Source organism: Haliaeetus leucocephalus, unplaced genomic scaffold (assembly GCF_000737465.1).
Source record: "Haliaeetus leucocephalus isolate CR32 unplaced genomic scaffold, Haliaeetus_leucocephalus-4.0 Scaffold284, whole genome shotgun sequence".
NCBI lineage: Eukaryota > Metazoa > Chordata > Aves > Accipitriformes > Accipitridae > Haliaeetus > Haliaeetus leucocephalus.
The window spans coordinates 7,926,129-7,944,456 of record NW_010972720.1 but is presented as its reverse complement, the minus strand read 5'-3'; the positions used below and the strand labels follow the sequence as shown (position 1 = coordinate 7,944,456).

Sequence of the window (18,328 nt, the reverse complement as noted above, 5' to 3'; positions counted from 1 at the left end):
CCCGCGGGAGGCAGCGCTGGGGGGCGCGCCCGCTCCGCCGGCACCCGGCTCCGCACTGGGAGGAGGAGGAGGAGGAGGAGGTAGCGGCGGCAGGATGAGAGTGAACGGGAGCGAGCTGAACGGCTCCGTCCTCCCGCGGGACCCGCCGGCCGAGGTCGCCCCGCGCCGCCCGCCCTGGGTGACCTCCACCTTGGCCGCCATCCTCATCTTCACCATCGCGGTGGACCTGCTGGGCAACCTGCTGGTCATCCTCTCCGTCTACCGCAACAAGAAACTGCGGAACGCGGGTAAGGGGCGGCGGGGAGGCCCGGGAGGGGGGGTCGCCCGGGGTGGGGGTGGGGGGCTGCGGGGCGCAGCGCCGGGGTCTCTCCGTCTGTCGGTAAAACTTTGCCCGGGCGCGCAACTCCAGGGCCGGGCGCTCCCTGCCTTCATCCCCAGGCAGCGGTTATAGGCTGTGACACATGCCGAGGGCTTCGTCTTCCCTACCGAGTCGGTGATCGAGCGGGTAAGGGTATTTTTAGCGCCCGCCACCGAATCGTGGTGCTATTTTTAGCTCTCGACAGTTCCCACCTAGCAGAAAAGAAAGGCAAGGAAGCCTCACTTAAGAACGGAATTCAGACGTGGTACTGGGGATGCTGCTGTGGCATACGGTGTGTGCCTGCGCATGCTGGATGCTGTTCTTCTGATTGATTTTTGCTGAGTTACAAGAATGTCTCCAGTAATAAATACTACGGTTGGAGCTTCAAAGCGAGCAAATACTAAGTTATAGACGTTGCAGGATTCAGGAAAAAAACACAAACCACCAATAAAACAAACCAAGGCAGTCGTTTCATTGTCTTTGTTCACTTCCTACTTGCTATCTAGGTCTTTGGGGAATGGGAAACATCTGACAGAAAACAGATTTAGGCATGTCCTTAAGAAAAAAAAATCTCGAATTTTGACAGGATAGAATCTGTGATGGTCGATTGAGTAAATCCCTCTTAGTGCATGGATTATTGGTCAGACGGGCAGGAACTTCTTCACATTCATTCTGCTTTATCATGTCAGACCAGCTGCTGTGCACGTGTACCAAATCTGTGCACTCAATGCATCTTTCATTGAAAAAAATACAGGAGCATGTGAAGAGAGCTGCGTTGTTAATGAAAGCAGAATTTCACTCCATGATGAGTGAGATGCTGCTTTTATTTTTTTCACAACTGGCTGTCAGGTTTTTTATTATAACTCCACTAAGTTCTTTAGCTAGTGGTTTAAAATTCATCTGAGGGGGAACTTGAGCCCAGGCTTTGCTGTAAGCTAGCCTAATGAAGGTAGCTAATACTGGACTTTGGCAAACAGTGGCACACTTAGCTTTTTAAGGTTAAGTCAGGTAATTCAAATGGGTTGTACGTTTCAGTTTTATTCAGCCATAGTGGAATGCCAACACACAGGTTCAAAATGAAGACTAACAGATTTTATTTTTTTTTCTCCCTCTGGTTGCCACTGATGTAAATTCTAAAAGCTATGTTCTCTTTTCGCTTTCATTGACAGAAATTTAATTCACTGGAGCTAGCAGGGTTGCACACTGCAATACTATATATTAGGAGAATCAGTTACTCCAGAAGTCCAAGTCAGCGCTTGACTACCCCTGTTCCCTGGGAGATTTTCAGGTGGAGGGAGAAAGGGTCCAGATAGGCTTATTACTGGGGTTACTCCAGGGGAAAGGGTCAAATTCTCCTCCCCCTTAATTACTAAATACATACTTCAGCACTTCTGTGGGGAGTCTGCAATACAGACATGTCTGGTAATAAGTCTGAAATAAAGGTGGTGCCTGTTTTCTGGAAACGTAACTGAATCCTTGGGCTCTATGCGTGCGCATATTCTCTACTGTAGATCTCACGTAATCCCTCTTGAATCCCAACATGTGCTCACTTGCTCGCTCTTACTGCATTTCTTGTTCTTGCCTTTTCTGTCATAGCGGCTGTTAAGAACTGCAGCAAACTGGCAACAGTTATCTCCTACAGCTAGGAGAACAGAGCATTCTTCTGAACATAAATTATTTTAGACTGGAACATGAACTAGATACTGGTTTACCCTCTGAAATTAAGGATTAATTGAAACAAGTAGATGCTTTGTACAAGATGGGAAATAGTTTTTAGTCTGTTTTAGGAAAAAATAATAACAAGTTTTTTAAAATTTTGAAGTCTTTTTTTTCTTCAAAGTAAATATTTTTTTAGTACATGGATAAAAGGAAACTTTGGAAAGAACATAATTAAGATTCAAAAAGGTGTGCAAAGTGTTTTTGATTAATCCTGCAAAAAACCTATGCCTGGGCATAACTTTACTTATGTGAGAACCACTATTAAACTTGGCATTGAATTAAGAAAGGGTTACTCAGGTGACTAAATTTATGATGAGGCATAAGTATTTAGAATACCCTGGCCTAATACTTGTGAGTATGAAGAAGAAAGTTTCCTGAGTCTTGTTTACACTAATTCAGATTATTCAGGAAGAGATTACATTGAAAATGATCTGATTTATACATACAACTAATTTGCAGCTTGCTAATTGTAAAGACAGTTACAACTTTTTACAGAGCTGTAATAAGAAAGAAACTTCTGATTTTACAACGACCTATATTTATTAATAAGTCTTTTGCTGGCACATTTATTGAGGAAAAAGGACACAGGATGAAAATTCCACTGGAAAAAAGGTCAGGGAGGAACAGAAGATACCTCCTGAAGAAAATGTATCTCATTGAAGACTTTCTTCCTTCTTTGCAAGAGAGGACTAACAGAGATAAGGAGTATTTAACACTTTACCAAAAAGGTGGATTTGGTGGGGGAAAACATCTTGCATCTCTGTCCCACTCTCTATTATATAAATATTTTTGGAAGATAACTACAAATTGAACCTATGGACTTATGATTAAAAAAGTGCATTGGGAAATAGTAGGAAGGCCTAGAAAAACCTTCTCAACAAGTGGTGTAACCTTCCTGACAGTGAGAAGGTTAGTAAAAGACACTGATCAAAGCAGAGAAGTCAGTATCTCAAAGAAGTTTGTCTCAGCAAGCGAGGAGTGTCTGATACTACAGACTCCTTCATAGTCACAAGCATGGCTTCAGTAGATGCTCTTCTAGACACAGAAGCTGATGATGCAACTGGTAGGATCCTCTTTTATTTAATGTACTTGACTTGTAATAAGTTTCATAGTTCTGGTCTGTTCTTTTTTTTCTTTTTTTTTTTTTTTTATGGTGGCTTTGTAATCTAACAGGTGCCTGACACCAATTCAGTCCTGATGGGGACAGCTGTGATTTAATGCTAGCCTACGCAAAGACTGAATTTGGTTTATGATGTCTGTGATCTTTTAACTTTGAAACAAAGTTCAAGGGAAACATTCAAGGCATAAGGATTTCAGTGGCCATATCTTGATAGCACATTCATGCAGCTTGAACTTTAAATGGATGTGCTTTCTTTAATAATTAATTTTAAAAAGAATAATAGCTCATTTTGAAAAGAAGTTTGGTGTAAATCATCCTAATGTGTCTTGTTTTCCATGGCTGATATTCATAGATCAGAAATAAGGTCATTCAACAGTTCCACCCTGAAAAGATGAAATAACTAGCCTTAGGGAAGGTGAATTAAAGAACTACTAGTACTTTGCAACCAGTGGAGTTTTTACTTGATCAACATTGGATTAGAGCAACTCCGAAAACTGAAGAGACCATTAAAAGTGATTTATGTAATATTACACACAAATTCAGTGATTGCTAGTATCCTTATGCCTTTGTTGTTACCCATGCCAAGAAAAACAATGCATCAAGAACAAGGTGAGAGAGCAGTTCTAAGTCTTTGACTACGGAGATTAGTTTACCACTTGTTACATTAAAATGTCAGTTGATGTTCACCTGTATTCCAGTGACAGGGGCATTTGGGTACTCAGTGGTTGCAGGACTGGACCATTCTTAAGGTCAATGAAGAAAGCTCTCTTTTACACCTCTTGCTCTTCTTTCTCTTCCTTTTGAAACTGTTCTCTTGGCCTGGTGGGTTGCTTTTTCCTGGGCGCTTTATGTGCTGAGGTCCAAAGGTGCCCTGGCTATCCCTCCAACGGATCCCTGTGTTGGAGGGGAACCTCCAGCAGGCAAGAAGAGAGCCCCAGCAGTCTCACCCTCACTCTTCGGTGCCTGTCCTGTCTGCTAACACCTGACACGAGTTGGGGTAACACAGGGACTGGTGCCAAGCTGGTAACTAGCACCTACCACATCAGCGCAGAAAGCTGCATTCACCCCCTTCTTGCCCATCTCTGTTTTGTGTTAGATTCATTTGGGGTTTTGTACTTTTCTCCCGGTTTCCTATGTCCTTGGCCCAAATGTTTTGTTGCTAAAACTCTTGGTTTTGTTACTAGTGAAGAAGGCAGAGAGTAAGTCTGACACTGCTGAGGACCCAGGGCCCTAGAGCAGCAAGACAGTTACTTCGGTAGGACTGCACACATGCTTAAACTTAAGTATGCGTGTTAACTACTTTTCTGAATGAGATGGCAATGAAAAAGGAGAAAAAAGACAATGTTTGTACGCTAAATCTGCCTCAGCTGTATTAGGTCCAAACACTTCTGTAAAGACAGCTCTGTGAGTGCTCAAAAGAATAAAACTCAAGAGTAATCTCTGACCAAAATCTGTAAGATCAGTGAAGTTACTTATGGAAGAAGTAGGGAACGCAGCTACTTATGACTTTTTTTTTTTTTTAAATCCAATTTTTGTTAAATAGTACAGCCGTTGCAGGATTGGGGGATGAGATCTATCAATAAGAATTTTATTTTGGAGGCTTTTTAAACTGGCCCTGGGTTTTGGTTTGAGCAGTGTAAGAATCTAGTTGAGGAGTGTTCCTCTCTCAGTGCATTTTTCTAGAATATAAATTTTAAATATAAGAATGGAACTATCTTAATCAGGTTGGAGATCTAATCAGCCTTTTCAGAATATGATTGTTCTTGATGATGTTTTGTTTTTTAGTTTTAAAATGGTAATGTTAAATGCTCTATTAAAGATTGTTTTATCTAATAAATGAAACTCCTGTTGTGAATTCAGACTAATGGAATCATTGTTTCTGTCACAGGTGGTCCTTGGACTTCTTTTTGTGCCCCGAGAGACAATGGATAGCCCGACAAATACTTGACTCGAGGGAGATAACTTGTAGAAGATCAAGTTGTAGCACAAATTCAGGGTTCTGATGAAAACTGGGATGTTGATGGCAATGAACGTTATTTCAGACATGAATAACTTCCAGTATTAAAAATGGTAAGCTGTTTGGGAGAAGGGAAACTACCTAGTGGAGATGCTGACCTTTGCCAATTGTTGAACAGAACTGAGCATAAAAATACAGTTTAAATAAAGATGTTCCTCAGACTGGTTTTGATTGAATATTTTACTGAATCAAAGGTTTACTTCAGAAACCTGTTTAAAGGCACTGAGCTGTCAGTGGCTAAAGGTAGAGATGAGTATTTCAAATAATTAATACTCTATTCTTACTAATATGTCTGTCAAACTCAGCTATGTGTTCTTTCTGCAAGATTCTGCATTCTGAAGTTTATAGGGGCACTGCTTTTTCTAGTTTGCTGCTGCCAGCAGACAAGGGTACTGATATGCTATGCTACTTGCTGTCTCTTTATTTTTTTGAGGGGGTGTCTCTTTTCTCATTAAGTTTTTTTTCATCTTTAGTCTTTCCTTAGCAATTTCTGATCTGCTTCTATTCTTCTCTCTTTTCTATTTCTTTTTACACTATCCACTTTTCTGTCTTGTTATAACATAGATACTTCATGTCTTTCTAGCATAAGACATCATCAGCAAGTCTAGTTTAGTGACAGAAAATGCTACCAACAATAGGCATCCAGTGCTGGTATGACAATGTCCTCTCTGTTTATACAAAGAGGCTTGCTTTCCTAGGGCAATAAAAATGTTGCAGTGTCAATTCAATGCTAGGCATCACAGTTTAATTTTGCGACCTCAAGAACCTTGTCACCCTTGCTGTTGGCAGTTTTTCTTCTACTCGCGTCCGTGAGCTGCCCCAAATTCCACATTTTCCACTACTGAGAAACAATTACCAACCTCTGTTTCAAGAGGACAAGTGTTACTAAGAATTTTTCAGGATAACAGAACACAATGTTTTAATGTTTGCTTATTTAATAAACAAATAAACTTGTATTTACATGTATAGTTAAGTAATGCTTGGAACTGTAATACCAATGCTGCTACTGAAGAAGTGTTCTTTCAAAATCTAGCCCTCCTGAAGTCAAAAAGATGGGCAGTATTACAGTTCAGTGGGATAATCAAGGTTCCTACCTTACATGACAGAATAAAGGTCTGATTATCTTCTTTCTTAGTTTTAAGAATAGATAAAATATACAAAAAACCCAATACCCTTAAATTCAGGTAAGTGTGCTGCAAACCTTAATCTTTTTCAAGTAGAGCAGAAACTAAGGTATAATCAGTAAGTCTATTTACAGCTTTTAGATAGTGACTTCTGTAGCTTAAATAGGTTTGTGCTAATAACTGACTAGTAAGTGTACAAAGTTTTGTGCCCTGTAGTTTTGTGGTTTGTTTTTTTTTTTAATTAAGTTTGTTATCTATAGAGAAGGCAAACTTATACCCCTTCCTTGAAGAAACACCTTGCACCAGAAGTAAAAGATTTGCAGCTCATTCTTTTGATTTTATAAATGATCTAATATAGTACTAGGTCATATAGTTAGATATGCTTTTTGAAGAATAGTTATTACCTTATTGATGAGCATAAAAATGCAGCTCTTGATCATCTCAGAGCCCTCTACTTGAGTTAGGGACTTGAATTAGGTTGTCTTGGTTTTGGGGAGGGGGGTGAGTTGGGTTTTCTTGATCATGGAGGACTCATCATTTTTTCCATTGCTTGAGTTCTAAGAAAAAGCCCTTCAACACTTCACTCAGAGTCTCTAATCTTCCCTAATTCCTAAGGTCCCTTGCTCTCTAAAACAAAAGAGAGAATAGAAGCAGCTGATTTCAAACCCTGCTGTGTGTGACCAAGCACTGGAATTCTCTATTCAAATACAGACTTCACCTACCTTTATTGTGTAAGTCGGACAGGATATGTAATTTTTCCATTTAGGCCTACAGAAACCCCATTCTACATGATGTGTACGTGTGATTCTACATGTGATGCTGAAATATAAGGTCTATTTATATTCTATCACCTTGACTTTTCTTTTGGAGTGCAGATGCAAGATTAGCAAAACTAACTGCTCTTCAGGGAGAGGTTACCAAGCAGAGGTACTCTGTGCTGACAGAGGTCAGCTCCTCCCTTGGTGCCTGGTATTGCGTGAAGTCAAGCAGTAATACTGCTTTCGTTAGTCGGCCATTTCAGCCACACAGGAGTATTAGCCTAGCGTGGTTATAGTACAACTGTCAGTACTATGTTATTTAACCAGACAAGATGGTTAACTCTATAGCCATTGGCCAAAGTGATGAATGGGCATGAGGACAGGAATCGGCCTTGATCAGTCACACCATAGAGAAGTTTCAGCAGATACCTTTCTTCTTGTGTGTTTTGAGGAAGAATCATGAATGTTCTTTTCCCCCTGGTAGTAGCTATGGATTTCATTTGATGTTCCTGTTTTCCAGACTGAGCGATGAGCAGTTTTCTATTTCTCCTTAGTCTTACTTGATTTTTAAGGACACATTCATCTCCCTGTCTGTGTTCCGGAGAAAAGAAGTGGTTTGATTTTCAGAGGTAAAAGAGTATTCTTAGCCCAATACAGTTAGGGTATGGACGTTTTTGTGTTAGAGATATTGAAAGGAAGGTACCTCTTTCTGTGACTTTTCCTCATTAACAGCCACTACTTGCCCCTTCAGTCAAACATCATGAAGTCACTCATAAAATGAAGAATTGCAATGCTTTTTTATCCTCCTTCAGCCCTCTTGGGATATTTTCTTTTTTCCCTTAAGTAACAGCATCCACAGACTTATTTTGAGACTGGATATTGTTGAAAATATGGGACTTACATATTATGAAGAATCAAAGTTTGCATAAATGCGAAAGAATCAGTTACTTCAGTTGCATTTTTGTTTCATCTTGGATGAAGAATTAATGGCCTATAAATAAAAAAAAACCCACCTGTTTTTATTAATAGTTTATGTGTATTTTGCATTAATATGTTCTGTCTTAATTATAGTACATTAAAGGTATGTCTCCAGATTATCTCTGGCTGTGTAATTCTGGGGTCTGCCTTCTGTAATTTGGATATTGTAATGTACTGTAATGCCTGCACCTAACATGCAGGTTCACATAATTGCAATTTACTTCACAAAACCTAGGTTCCTCCCCACATTTCCATTATGCCATATTACATCTCCGAACCTTCCCTGAATCTCTGTTACTGAATTAGTTCTCGCTTAGAACAAAGGATTGAAAAAAACCTCCTCGATCATCAAATCCAGTTTCCAGGTATAGCAGGTGTTCGTACAAAGCCTTTCAGAATCACCTTTCACCTTAAGTTATAACTTTTTCTCCTTATTCCAACTCAAGAAGGGTATTGTCACTGCCTAAATGTATTTTCTGTCAGTTTATATGCTTTTGCTATGGTACCAATGTTACTTAACATTACTTAACATATCTATTCTTGTAATGAGTGGGAATTAAAACATGACCTCCTGGCTGTCATTTTGCTAGTCCAAACAAGTTGGATATCAAATTCTGTTAGTCTATTTACAAAATAATCTTCCCCCTTGTGTGAGAGAGCACTGCCCCCAGGAGCATGCGTCATCTCTGGAAATACCTTCCCTAAAAGTGAAATCCTGGTTTTACTGAAATCAACAGCAAACCTCTTACCAAGGTCAGTGCCTGTCTCCTTTCACTTTTCTGGCTGTGCTGCTTGCCCATGAGTAAGAAGGCTGCTGTACTGCTAACAGCCTTAAACCCAAAGTGTGGTAAGCAGAGAACTCTTTACCATAACTTTGGAGTCAGAACAGGATTTTTGTTGGATCGCTGATATCCTTGCAATAAAGCTGATTACAGATCAGGGTCATAAGTGCCTGATCTGTATATCCTGAGGTGGGTGCATCATGGGAAGCCACTTACAATTTCATGTATGGTATGCAAACTATTAAGTCTGAGAATTGATGCTTCAAGAACACCCCTGGGAATAAAGAAAACACAAGAGACCATCTACTGCTGCAATGCTGTCCTTTCTGGGGTTTTGGTTTTTTTTTTTTAACAAATTGAAATTAGGTTACTTGGGTCAAGGACAGTTTGCTTGCACTAGAGTTGTCTAGTCAGATCACATCAGTTTATCCTTGTTATTATCTTTGTCCTCTTCTGCTTTCTAGGAACTTGTAGTTATTTAATATGTTAATTAAGCAGAATAAGTTTCAGAATTGGGGTTTTGCTGCTATAGCCTCATTGTACAGATTGTCTGGTGGTTCTGTTGCAAAATACAACATCATTATATATATGTATGATGTTCCTTTGGAAATTTCTCTTATCAATCTGACTATTTCCGTTCACTATCTTTTTAGCTCTCCTTTTGATTTTTTTTCTTGTCTAAAGAACTGTACTGTTGAGAATCTCTGCAGCGCCTCATAAACCCGTCTTATTCTCCCTTCCCGATGATGTAGCACATTTCAACACCTGTTGCTAAGGATTTTCTTAGCATTGGCTGTGACTTGTTTTGGGGATATACAGAAACGCATTTATATTAAAACATATGTAAATCCTACTTGTTTTTACCACATTGCAGAAGGTACTCATACCAAAGGTTGTTTCATTTTGTGGTATACTTTGGTTTTATGAATTTACGGATATAGGTGTGTCTAGAAACATTTCCTCTAATTATTTGGGTATTTTTGTAGAAAGTACCTTTTCATTTCCCCCTTTTTTTTTCCTAATGCAGCATCCACTGGCACATTATAACTCATATTTTAGTATATTGCTTGTGAATATACACACTCTCTCTAGACATGAGAATCTCTCGTATATAGGAAAACAATATTCAGCATGTCTGACAGGAAGGAAGGACGGTAATGTTTCGTTATCTTTCCTCCACCTAGACACAGGTGGTGGGTTTACTTCATGGTATAAATTAGGACAGTTTCAGTGTTTCTGTAATTCATGCTTACTGAGACAGCTCCCACAGGGAGTTATGTATCGGTGAGTGTCATGTCAACATAGCTTTCATTGGCCAAGCTCATTCTAACTATTCTGTGTGTAAGTGTCCAGGACTACAGAGTTAACACAGTAATCCTCATAAGGCTGGGTAAAACAGCTTCTCATCTCCTCTGTATACTGGTAAGTACGGAGAAGAGAGCAGAACCAAGTTTGTGTCTTAGCATATATTAAATACCTAATGTAGAGCTCAGAATGCTGTCAGATTTTCTCACACTTTCTTGCAGCAAAGGTTTTTGAACACTGCTTTTAGGAAATAATTGGGCATTTCTTTTGCAGCTTCTCTTAGAAATTTGTATACATCCTAATCCTGTTTTTTGCAGCTCTTCTCCTATTGCCTATTCAGTGTATCCCACTACTGGGAATCTCTGCAGTGGCTGATAAGATTGTCAACTACAAACATTTTTTTGGTTGCTGGAAACCTGCCTTGATTTTCATAGTTTTTATGGCATAATACTTGTCTTGTTCATAGATGCTCTCCTCCAACAATATTTTGTATCTAGGTAACATACCCACTTTTGTTCAATTATTTTTGGATGTTCCTAGTAATTTGTCATGCTTCTGTTCATCATACATTCGCACTTTTTCTTTGGATGATCCATAGCCACTGGGTATTATGCTGAAGATGGCATGAAGATGACCACTCCTGTATTGAAGAATAACTTTACACTATCCTTGTTAAATTGTTTGCTGCTGAAGTTGTTTTTTTTTTTTTTTTCTTTCTTTCTTCTCCCTGCATTTTTCCGTTGAGGGTAGATCTGTCAGGTTTTGTCTGAAAGGCTCTTGTTTTAGAGTTGTTACTGACTTGGGTCTCTCCTTTATGGGATCCATTACATATTCTGTGAAAACTGTTTTTTATACACTCTATAATAATAGAATACTGAGATGCTGCACTGTTCGTACAGGCATTATGAATACTAGCATTTTAAAAGGAGGTTGAGTGCTACTTTTGCAGTTATTCCTGGTAAGAAATTCTAATGCATACTGAGTGACAATATAGGGGAGATGATACAGTTGTACAAAGCTTGCACTTGCACCTTGTTAATACTGCTTGCAGCAATCATTATCTAAAAAGTGCCCTAAAGATGTGGCTGAATCTGACAAACATGTAAATGCAGAAGTATGAATGGAAAAAAAAAAGCGAAGCAAATAAGCTAAGCTGAAGCAACCTAGTGGACATAGGATTTGCAGTCTGCTTGTTGTCGGTGCTTGTTTTGTACTGGGGTATCCCAGTTGTCACAACAGTGATGCATTCCTTCATTGTAAGCTTTTCTAGCAGGTCTTCTTTTTTACTTTTCTCAAGCTATTGCAGTGACAGGGCTTTGCTGCCAGAATGCTTACTGGAGTCTAGCTGCCTGAGCACATCTTTCTTGTGCAGAGATAACTTCATAGACTACCACCAAAGCAGTGAATTGATTTCTAAGATCTTTCGCTTATATTCAGATATTCATATTATCTCCTGTCCCCATATTTACTCAGAAAACCTTCTTGATCAGATTCAGATTTCACAGAGATTTCACCTGTTTCTGTCTTTTGAATTGTTGACCATTCCTTGTGATGGCTGGACAGAATGTTTGCTTACTTTACTCAAAAAACATGAAACTTGCTTGTCTTGCAAATAAATCTCCAAATCATGAATTTGCTTGTGTCTTTTTTTGGTCTACTCTCTTATACAGGTATTCCAGGGTGGCAGCTCCAATATATGTTTAATTTAAGCTGAAACCCATTCTGAAGACATATTTATTAACATTTTAAGAATTTATTTTGTAGGAGCATTTCTACATATTCATGTGATAAATACAAATGTAGTATGTGACCAACTACTTTTTCTAGAAACACTAAAAAATGGACATTTTTAGTACTTTGGGATGTTACTGGAAATAAAGAACTGTCTAATGGTCATCTGTAAATTAAAATAATATTATGCCTTCTATATTCAGAAGCTCTGAGCCTCTACTGAGGTAAGAAAAGAGTCGGATGAGCTGACAAGTTAGCAGTGTGGTATAACTGGAAAAGTTAGATTAATGTCAGCTATAGTAGGGTGCTACTTAGGCAGTAATCCTAAAACCAACCTTCCTCTCACAGGTGTCAAGTATGGAGTTAGTTATTAGACGTAAGCTTCTACTCTCTTTGTACATGTACCTATGTGGTTACTTAGGGCTGGAGTCTGTCCGTCCTACTGGAGACCGTTCTCAGGATTAAAAGCCCCACACCCCACCCAGTGATTACAGCTGCAGTAATTACAGTACTCGTGGTGGACAGAAAGGGCCCCACTGCAAACTTTTAGTCATTCAAGGTGATTTTAGTCCACAGGGTGTCATTCAGCTAGCAGCCTCAAAATGGTGCTGTTCTCTCTTATGCATTCCTGCTTCCTTTTATTTCTCTTGCTCCTGGAAAAGAAATTGGACCCTTCAGAGCACAGAACATTTTGAGTTGAGATTTTTTTGCAGTTAGTGTCATTTGATAAGTATCCTGATTTTGATAAGTACCCTGACTTCTTTGCTCTGAAATTAGCTATTCAACTTAGTTTTTAGCTCCGACCTGGAATTCTCCTCAGCCACCATGCAGAACAGTACAGCTACTTCAAGGATACCTTTGCACCGTGCATGAGAGATGGACATGCATGGTACTATACCCTGTCGTAATCCTTGTCACACTGAGGCTTTCCAGAAGGACCTGCTCTTTTGTTCAGGACACCTTGATTCCACCAGGCTTCTGGCCATTTTAGATTGCAGTATTAAGGGAATGCATTTGCTTCAGTTCTCCTACCTGTTCATTATCTGACAAGGATAATGAAACATTTTGCTGCTCATAACTAAAACAAAACTGCATGTTATCCAGCATGCTCTAAAGTACTGAATAATAAATGCAAGCGGGCATAGTTCATTTTGTCATTTTCTCTTGCCCTTTATTTCTCTGGAGTTTTACAGCAGCTTTAGGTTGTTTTTCCAGCTCTTCAACAACAAATGGCACCAAGCTCTCCAATGTTGTTATTCGTGCTCCTTCAGAAGATCAGACTTAAGAAATCATCTACTGAAGTTCTAATGAAAGGGCATCAGTTGCCCTTTTTCTTATTGTCTTCCAGAACCATCTTCCCAGTCCTCTGTGGACTTCATTGACTCTATATCCATACTCAAAGTTCAGAAGTGACTTTTTTTTTTCAGTCTGTGTCAATATATTGAATACTAAATTTCTGAGCACTTGTGTACATGTGACGTCTATTTCTCATTCTCCCTGAGGCTTTTGCTTTTAGTACTGTTATCCTCTTTTTTTGTCCTATTTGTCATGACTTTCCTTCCATATTTGTTCCTAGCCAAAGCTCATAATACATTACATTTCATTAGATCCCCTCATAGATCTTGCTTTATGTCATGATTTTCAAGCTGTCAGTGTAGAAAATAGCTAAATCCATTGGCTTCTATTGCTTTCTGCAGTCCCTAGGCAATTTTTTCTACATGCATTTTCTACATCAAACCCTACATCATTTTAAACTGTGACTACACTTAGGAAACAATTACTTCAAAAATTACACTTTAGTGCTTCATATTTATTCTGCCTCTACATCAAGTCCCTTCAGTTTACAAATCATTGTGAAATACCAGGAATGTTCAGCTATAAATGTAAGTCTTTCTTACATAGGTAGATAGACTTGATAGCATTCCAGTTAATAACTATTACTAATAGTTTCTGAAAGAAGTGCAGCAATAACATAACTTCAGTCAAAACAATTTCGAAAGATAAGACTTTTATAGTCAGTAGAGAAAAAAATAAATTTGAACCATCTGAAATACAGTATTACTCTGCAGGTGTCTTAGAAAGATTTACTGACAAGTGTTCTTCACTTCTTGCTGTTTCAAGTTCTTGTTTGGATTATGGCCACTGGGAAAAAAGTCTGCTTGGAGTTAAGCTGTTTAAACCAGTACCTAATGCTTTGTTAATTAACCAGACAGATTACTTACTTTAATGACTCAGTACTGCCTTCAAAATTTCATTGTGTACTGGCACTGTTCTGAAAGGAGGGGATGTGGAAAAAGGGATTAACATGAGTCTTGAAATTAGTCTCAGTTAAGTGGAGCAAATGGTAGAATATTTTGAACCTGAAACTCGTAGGTACCTGAAATTCCCATTTGCTAGTTTTGTGAATCCAGAAAAAAAATCACTACAAGTTTCCTCTGTCACCAATGACTTTTACTTATATAGCTAACTATTATGTGGGTCTAAACTGTTTTCTTCAATCCACTGTAAAGCCCTTTGAGCAGTAATAGTGTATTCATTACGCAAACTATTGACACCAAAAAATAGGAAACAGAAGTATGAATGAAACAAGAAGAGTAAGGCCTTTCTAAGTATGGAACAAAAAATTCCAACCACATGAGATTTTTCAAAATTCTAGTATTAGATAAGTAGTGACTCTTTTAAGGACCTGTGTTTTCCCTGAAGCCTATTTGGACACGAGGCCTTTGGCTTTGGAACTGAAGATGCCACAGATGCCAAAGGATCTTCTAGATACTCAGTTTTCAGAGCTTGTGAAGTCCTGTAAGAATCTGTAATACTTTGTAAATGAGACTTGGACAGTGTAAAAAATTAGTCCAGGACAAGAAAGATATTAGATCACATGCTGATTTAATATACAGATGGAGTAGGCAGTTATGTATAGGAATGCCATAGGCAGAGTTAATCATACATTTGAAGAAGAAAAAGGACTAGGGTGACCTCTTCGATTCTCTTCTATACAAACTCAAATAGGAATATGACTTTAAGATAAATTTTTTTCAACTGAAGTCATGCTCAGCATAACCTTGGAAGTATTTTCCAAGAAAATCAAATATCATCTGAAATTGACTGCAGTCTGTTTTATTTTGACCCATATTGGTTATGTATTTGTTGAGGCATATGCAATGTTAAGTAATTTCTTCTCAGCTGAGAATCTATTTCTTTCTCATGTTACAGCTGTCTGTCTCCTCTTACACTTACTGTTGTAGTATTGTAAAAGCCCAGTTCCTAAGCCATTTTTGGACTTCACTGTTTGAATGGTACTGGCTCGTGTGTAGCATCCCAGTTCTGCTCTTGAATTTACTTGTTCCAATACTTTGTTATGTTCCCATGAACATTTCCCAGCTTCATTCTGGAGCAGTTTTTTGTCTCAGCAGGGCAGTCAGTGATTCTTTATCTGAAATAACTTGCAGGAAGTATAATCTTCCACAGCACCTCTGTGCCATATGGAAACCTTGTACAAGCCTATGACTGCAGCTTTTCTGTCAATTGGCTTGGTTTTCCATGGAGAAAACATATAGTTAATGCATTTGATTTCTTTCACTATGTCATCAATGTTATATCTGATCCAACTTGCTATTTTCTGTCACTGCTTTCTTCAGTGCCTCCTCATACTCTCTTTGAGTTTGTATCATTTCCTTAGCTATTGCACAGATGCCTGTAATGTCCCTGAATTAGTCTCTTGGCTCTTTTGTCAAAGTATTCCACTATTCCACCATTGACTTTATTCCCCCAAAAATATGAAAAAATGTGTAATACCGTGTATCTAGTGTGCCCAGTTTAGCTGATGCTTCATCTTTTTTGTCAATGTCCATTTTCCTTATCCAGAATAGTTAATTTGTTTTCACCACCTGTTTGATTATTTGATCTTAAATGTTTGTGGTTAAGTGCATAGCCTCTTCTTACTTCTTAATAGCTATGTTAGGATCTTCAAGATCAATAGAAATTGCAGTTGGAAGGGTGCCTTAGGGCTGTGCTATTAGCCTTTCTCATGACAAATTCACACTACTTATGGTTCTTCCCTTTCTAGGTGTATTTCTGAGTCTATTGATCAAAATCCATTTTTCTGAAACTTGTGTATTTTAAAGGAGTATATGAATCATTACAAATGTACAATGCTCAGAAATGCCCGTAGCCCCTCAAAGAATTTCAGGCACTGCACAATTAGATTTATTTCAGTGATGGACGCATTTGTTCAGAGCATGCCTAATTTAGCATATTTAGGTTTAGAAAAAAGGAAGCTTTTCAGCTTCAGTGGCACTGTAGAACTTTTCAAGAAAAAGTATTAAGAACTGTCCTTATTCTGGACTGTTGCTTCCACTAAGGTCATCTCACCTCAGGCTTTTTGGATTCCTTCACGTCTTACAAGCACAATCTCAGACTACCTTATCTGAGGGAGACCTACTATCTCTATAAAGTGAGTACCTATAATAATGCAATAGATTGGCTTCAGTCTCTTTAAAAAGCTTGAGAGATACATTCTCTAAATACAGTGAAAGATACTAAGTTTCTCTGAATTCCAAGCTTTAGATGTGATTTATTCTGTAGTACTTTAGAGCTGAGGCAGAAATTTGTGAATTTATCTTTTGGGTAAGTCAGTCAGTCATCTATTCTGAACATGGCAGATTGTGATTTTGTTTTCCACATCTGTGACGTATTACTTCAAAACTTGTGTCTGTATATAGACTCAGTTGTGCAGACTGTTGTATATATTGCATATATGTAATTACATATATTAATTTCTGACTTTCAAGTTTGGTACTCTCCCTGCACTTTTGTGAGTGGTCTATGAGTCTGTCAGTATGCAATTCAGACTTGATCTTCCCATACATTTTTAAAACAATTTTGGTGCAGCTTGTGAAATTCTGAAAATGTACCGTGCATGTTGCAAGAACGATAACTTTAAAAGAAAACACTTGAGTTTTTCTCCAAATATCCTTCCTTATAAATGCCTTTTGTTCACAAAAGTGTTTTATTCAGAGAATATATGTCCAATACAGCGTCAAAAAATTACCTTGGAATGAACTGTGTAATTAAATGTTCTTTCATAATCATGTACTGAGACAATTTCCTACATAAGTTTGCACAGACGTTTTTGGATGAGATGATACAATGAGGATAAACATTAGAAGATGTTCGGTTTATTTTTTTCTGGAATTGTTCCAAAACATACCATTTTGGGAGATATCAGCAAGATGGCAAAGCCAGCGGAGTTCACGAGACTGATTCACCTGATCTGCTGAGTTCCACTACAGCATAGTCTTTTCAGTGTAACTGTAATTAAACATTTGTTACTGGATTACAGGTATTGGATACTACCAGGTAGATTAAGTGGCCTCCCTTCAAAAAGTCTTTATTTCCAGCATTTCCATATAATGCTATGTAAAACTCTTATCTCCATTTACCTCTCTTTTGATCTGGGTACATCATGAAGATCATTGAATTAAACATAGGAGTTGGTCACTAGTAATACAAAGTTCAAAAGCTCATGTGAATTCTTTTAGCTTTCTGTCAGCCCCTTTAGCCATGCTGTTTAATTGACTTTTCTGCCTCATATTGCCTTGCTTCAGTGAAAATACAGCTTTTGGATATTTCGACTCTTTACGTCTCAAATGACAGTTCAAATAATGTCTAATATGCCCCAGAATGCATCTTCTCTCATGTCTTGCACCAGTGCCTAAAGTTCATGATTCTCACAGAGCTGGCCCTAAAATCTCCATCTTACCAGGTGAAATAAGTATTGTCATCTCTCCCACCACATTTCCATAGTTTTCCATACTGTTGAAAGCAGAAACTTCACAGAAGATACTGGACTCTGCTGAAAGCAGGAGATGGGCTTGACTTGCATTCTTCTCCTTGCTAAGAATGCTCACATCAAAGAAGTTAACATTGTTTTAAAGTGTACATACGTGAAATCAGTGATCAGCCCCTCGGTTTGGCCAAAAAACACTTTGCTATCCTTGATAGGAAATTCTACAGTGCTACTTATTTACAGGCAGCTTTGTCTGTTTCCTCCAAAGACCAGCAAGTCTGATGACCATGTTCAGAAGACCGCAGGTTATCTGTGAATAGATTTACAGTAAGAAATTCAAGTCTCCTTTAGCTTGTGAATTTTTAAACTTCTAATAAAATTGTCTGTGTCCTTGTAAACAAGTTGAAATACCAGTCGACAGTGTGTGAAAATTCTACTGACAGCTATAGAGTAGTCATAAAATATAGGCATGGCGTAGCTTTAAAATCACTACAAGAAAAGCTAGTAATGCTTGCTACTACAGTTATGGTCTTTGCCACATAAATTGCAGACATCAAAACTTTCTAGAAAGTTTCCATTCTGATGACACTTGTGTTTATCACATCGATGTTAATTTTAAGAGACAATGAGTGACTTTGACTTAAAAGT

At 38.4% G+C, this 18,328-nt stretch overlaps 1 protein-coding gene across 1 annotated transcript in view; it reads left to right on the top strand.

Annotated features, from left to right (window-relative positions):
- Positions 1–92: 92 nt before the first annotated feature.
- MTNR1A (melatonin receptor 1A) overlaps positions 93–18,328 on the top strand; it is a 57,245-nt gene continuing 39,009 nt past the window's right edge. The window contains exon 1 of the mRNA XM_010570031.1: positions 93–287. Within this exon, the coding sequence (XP_010568333.1) occupies positions 95–287 (193 nt within the window). The 5' untranslated portion in view covers positions 93–94. The remainder of the gene's footprint in view (positions 288–18,328) is intronic.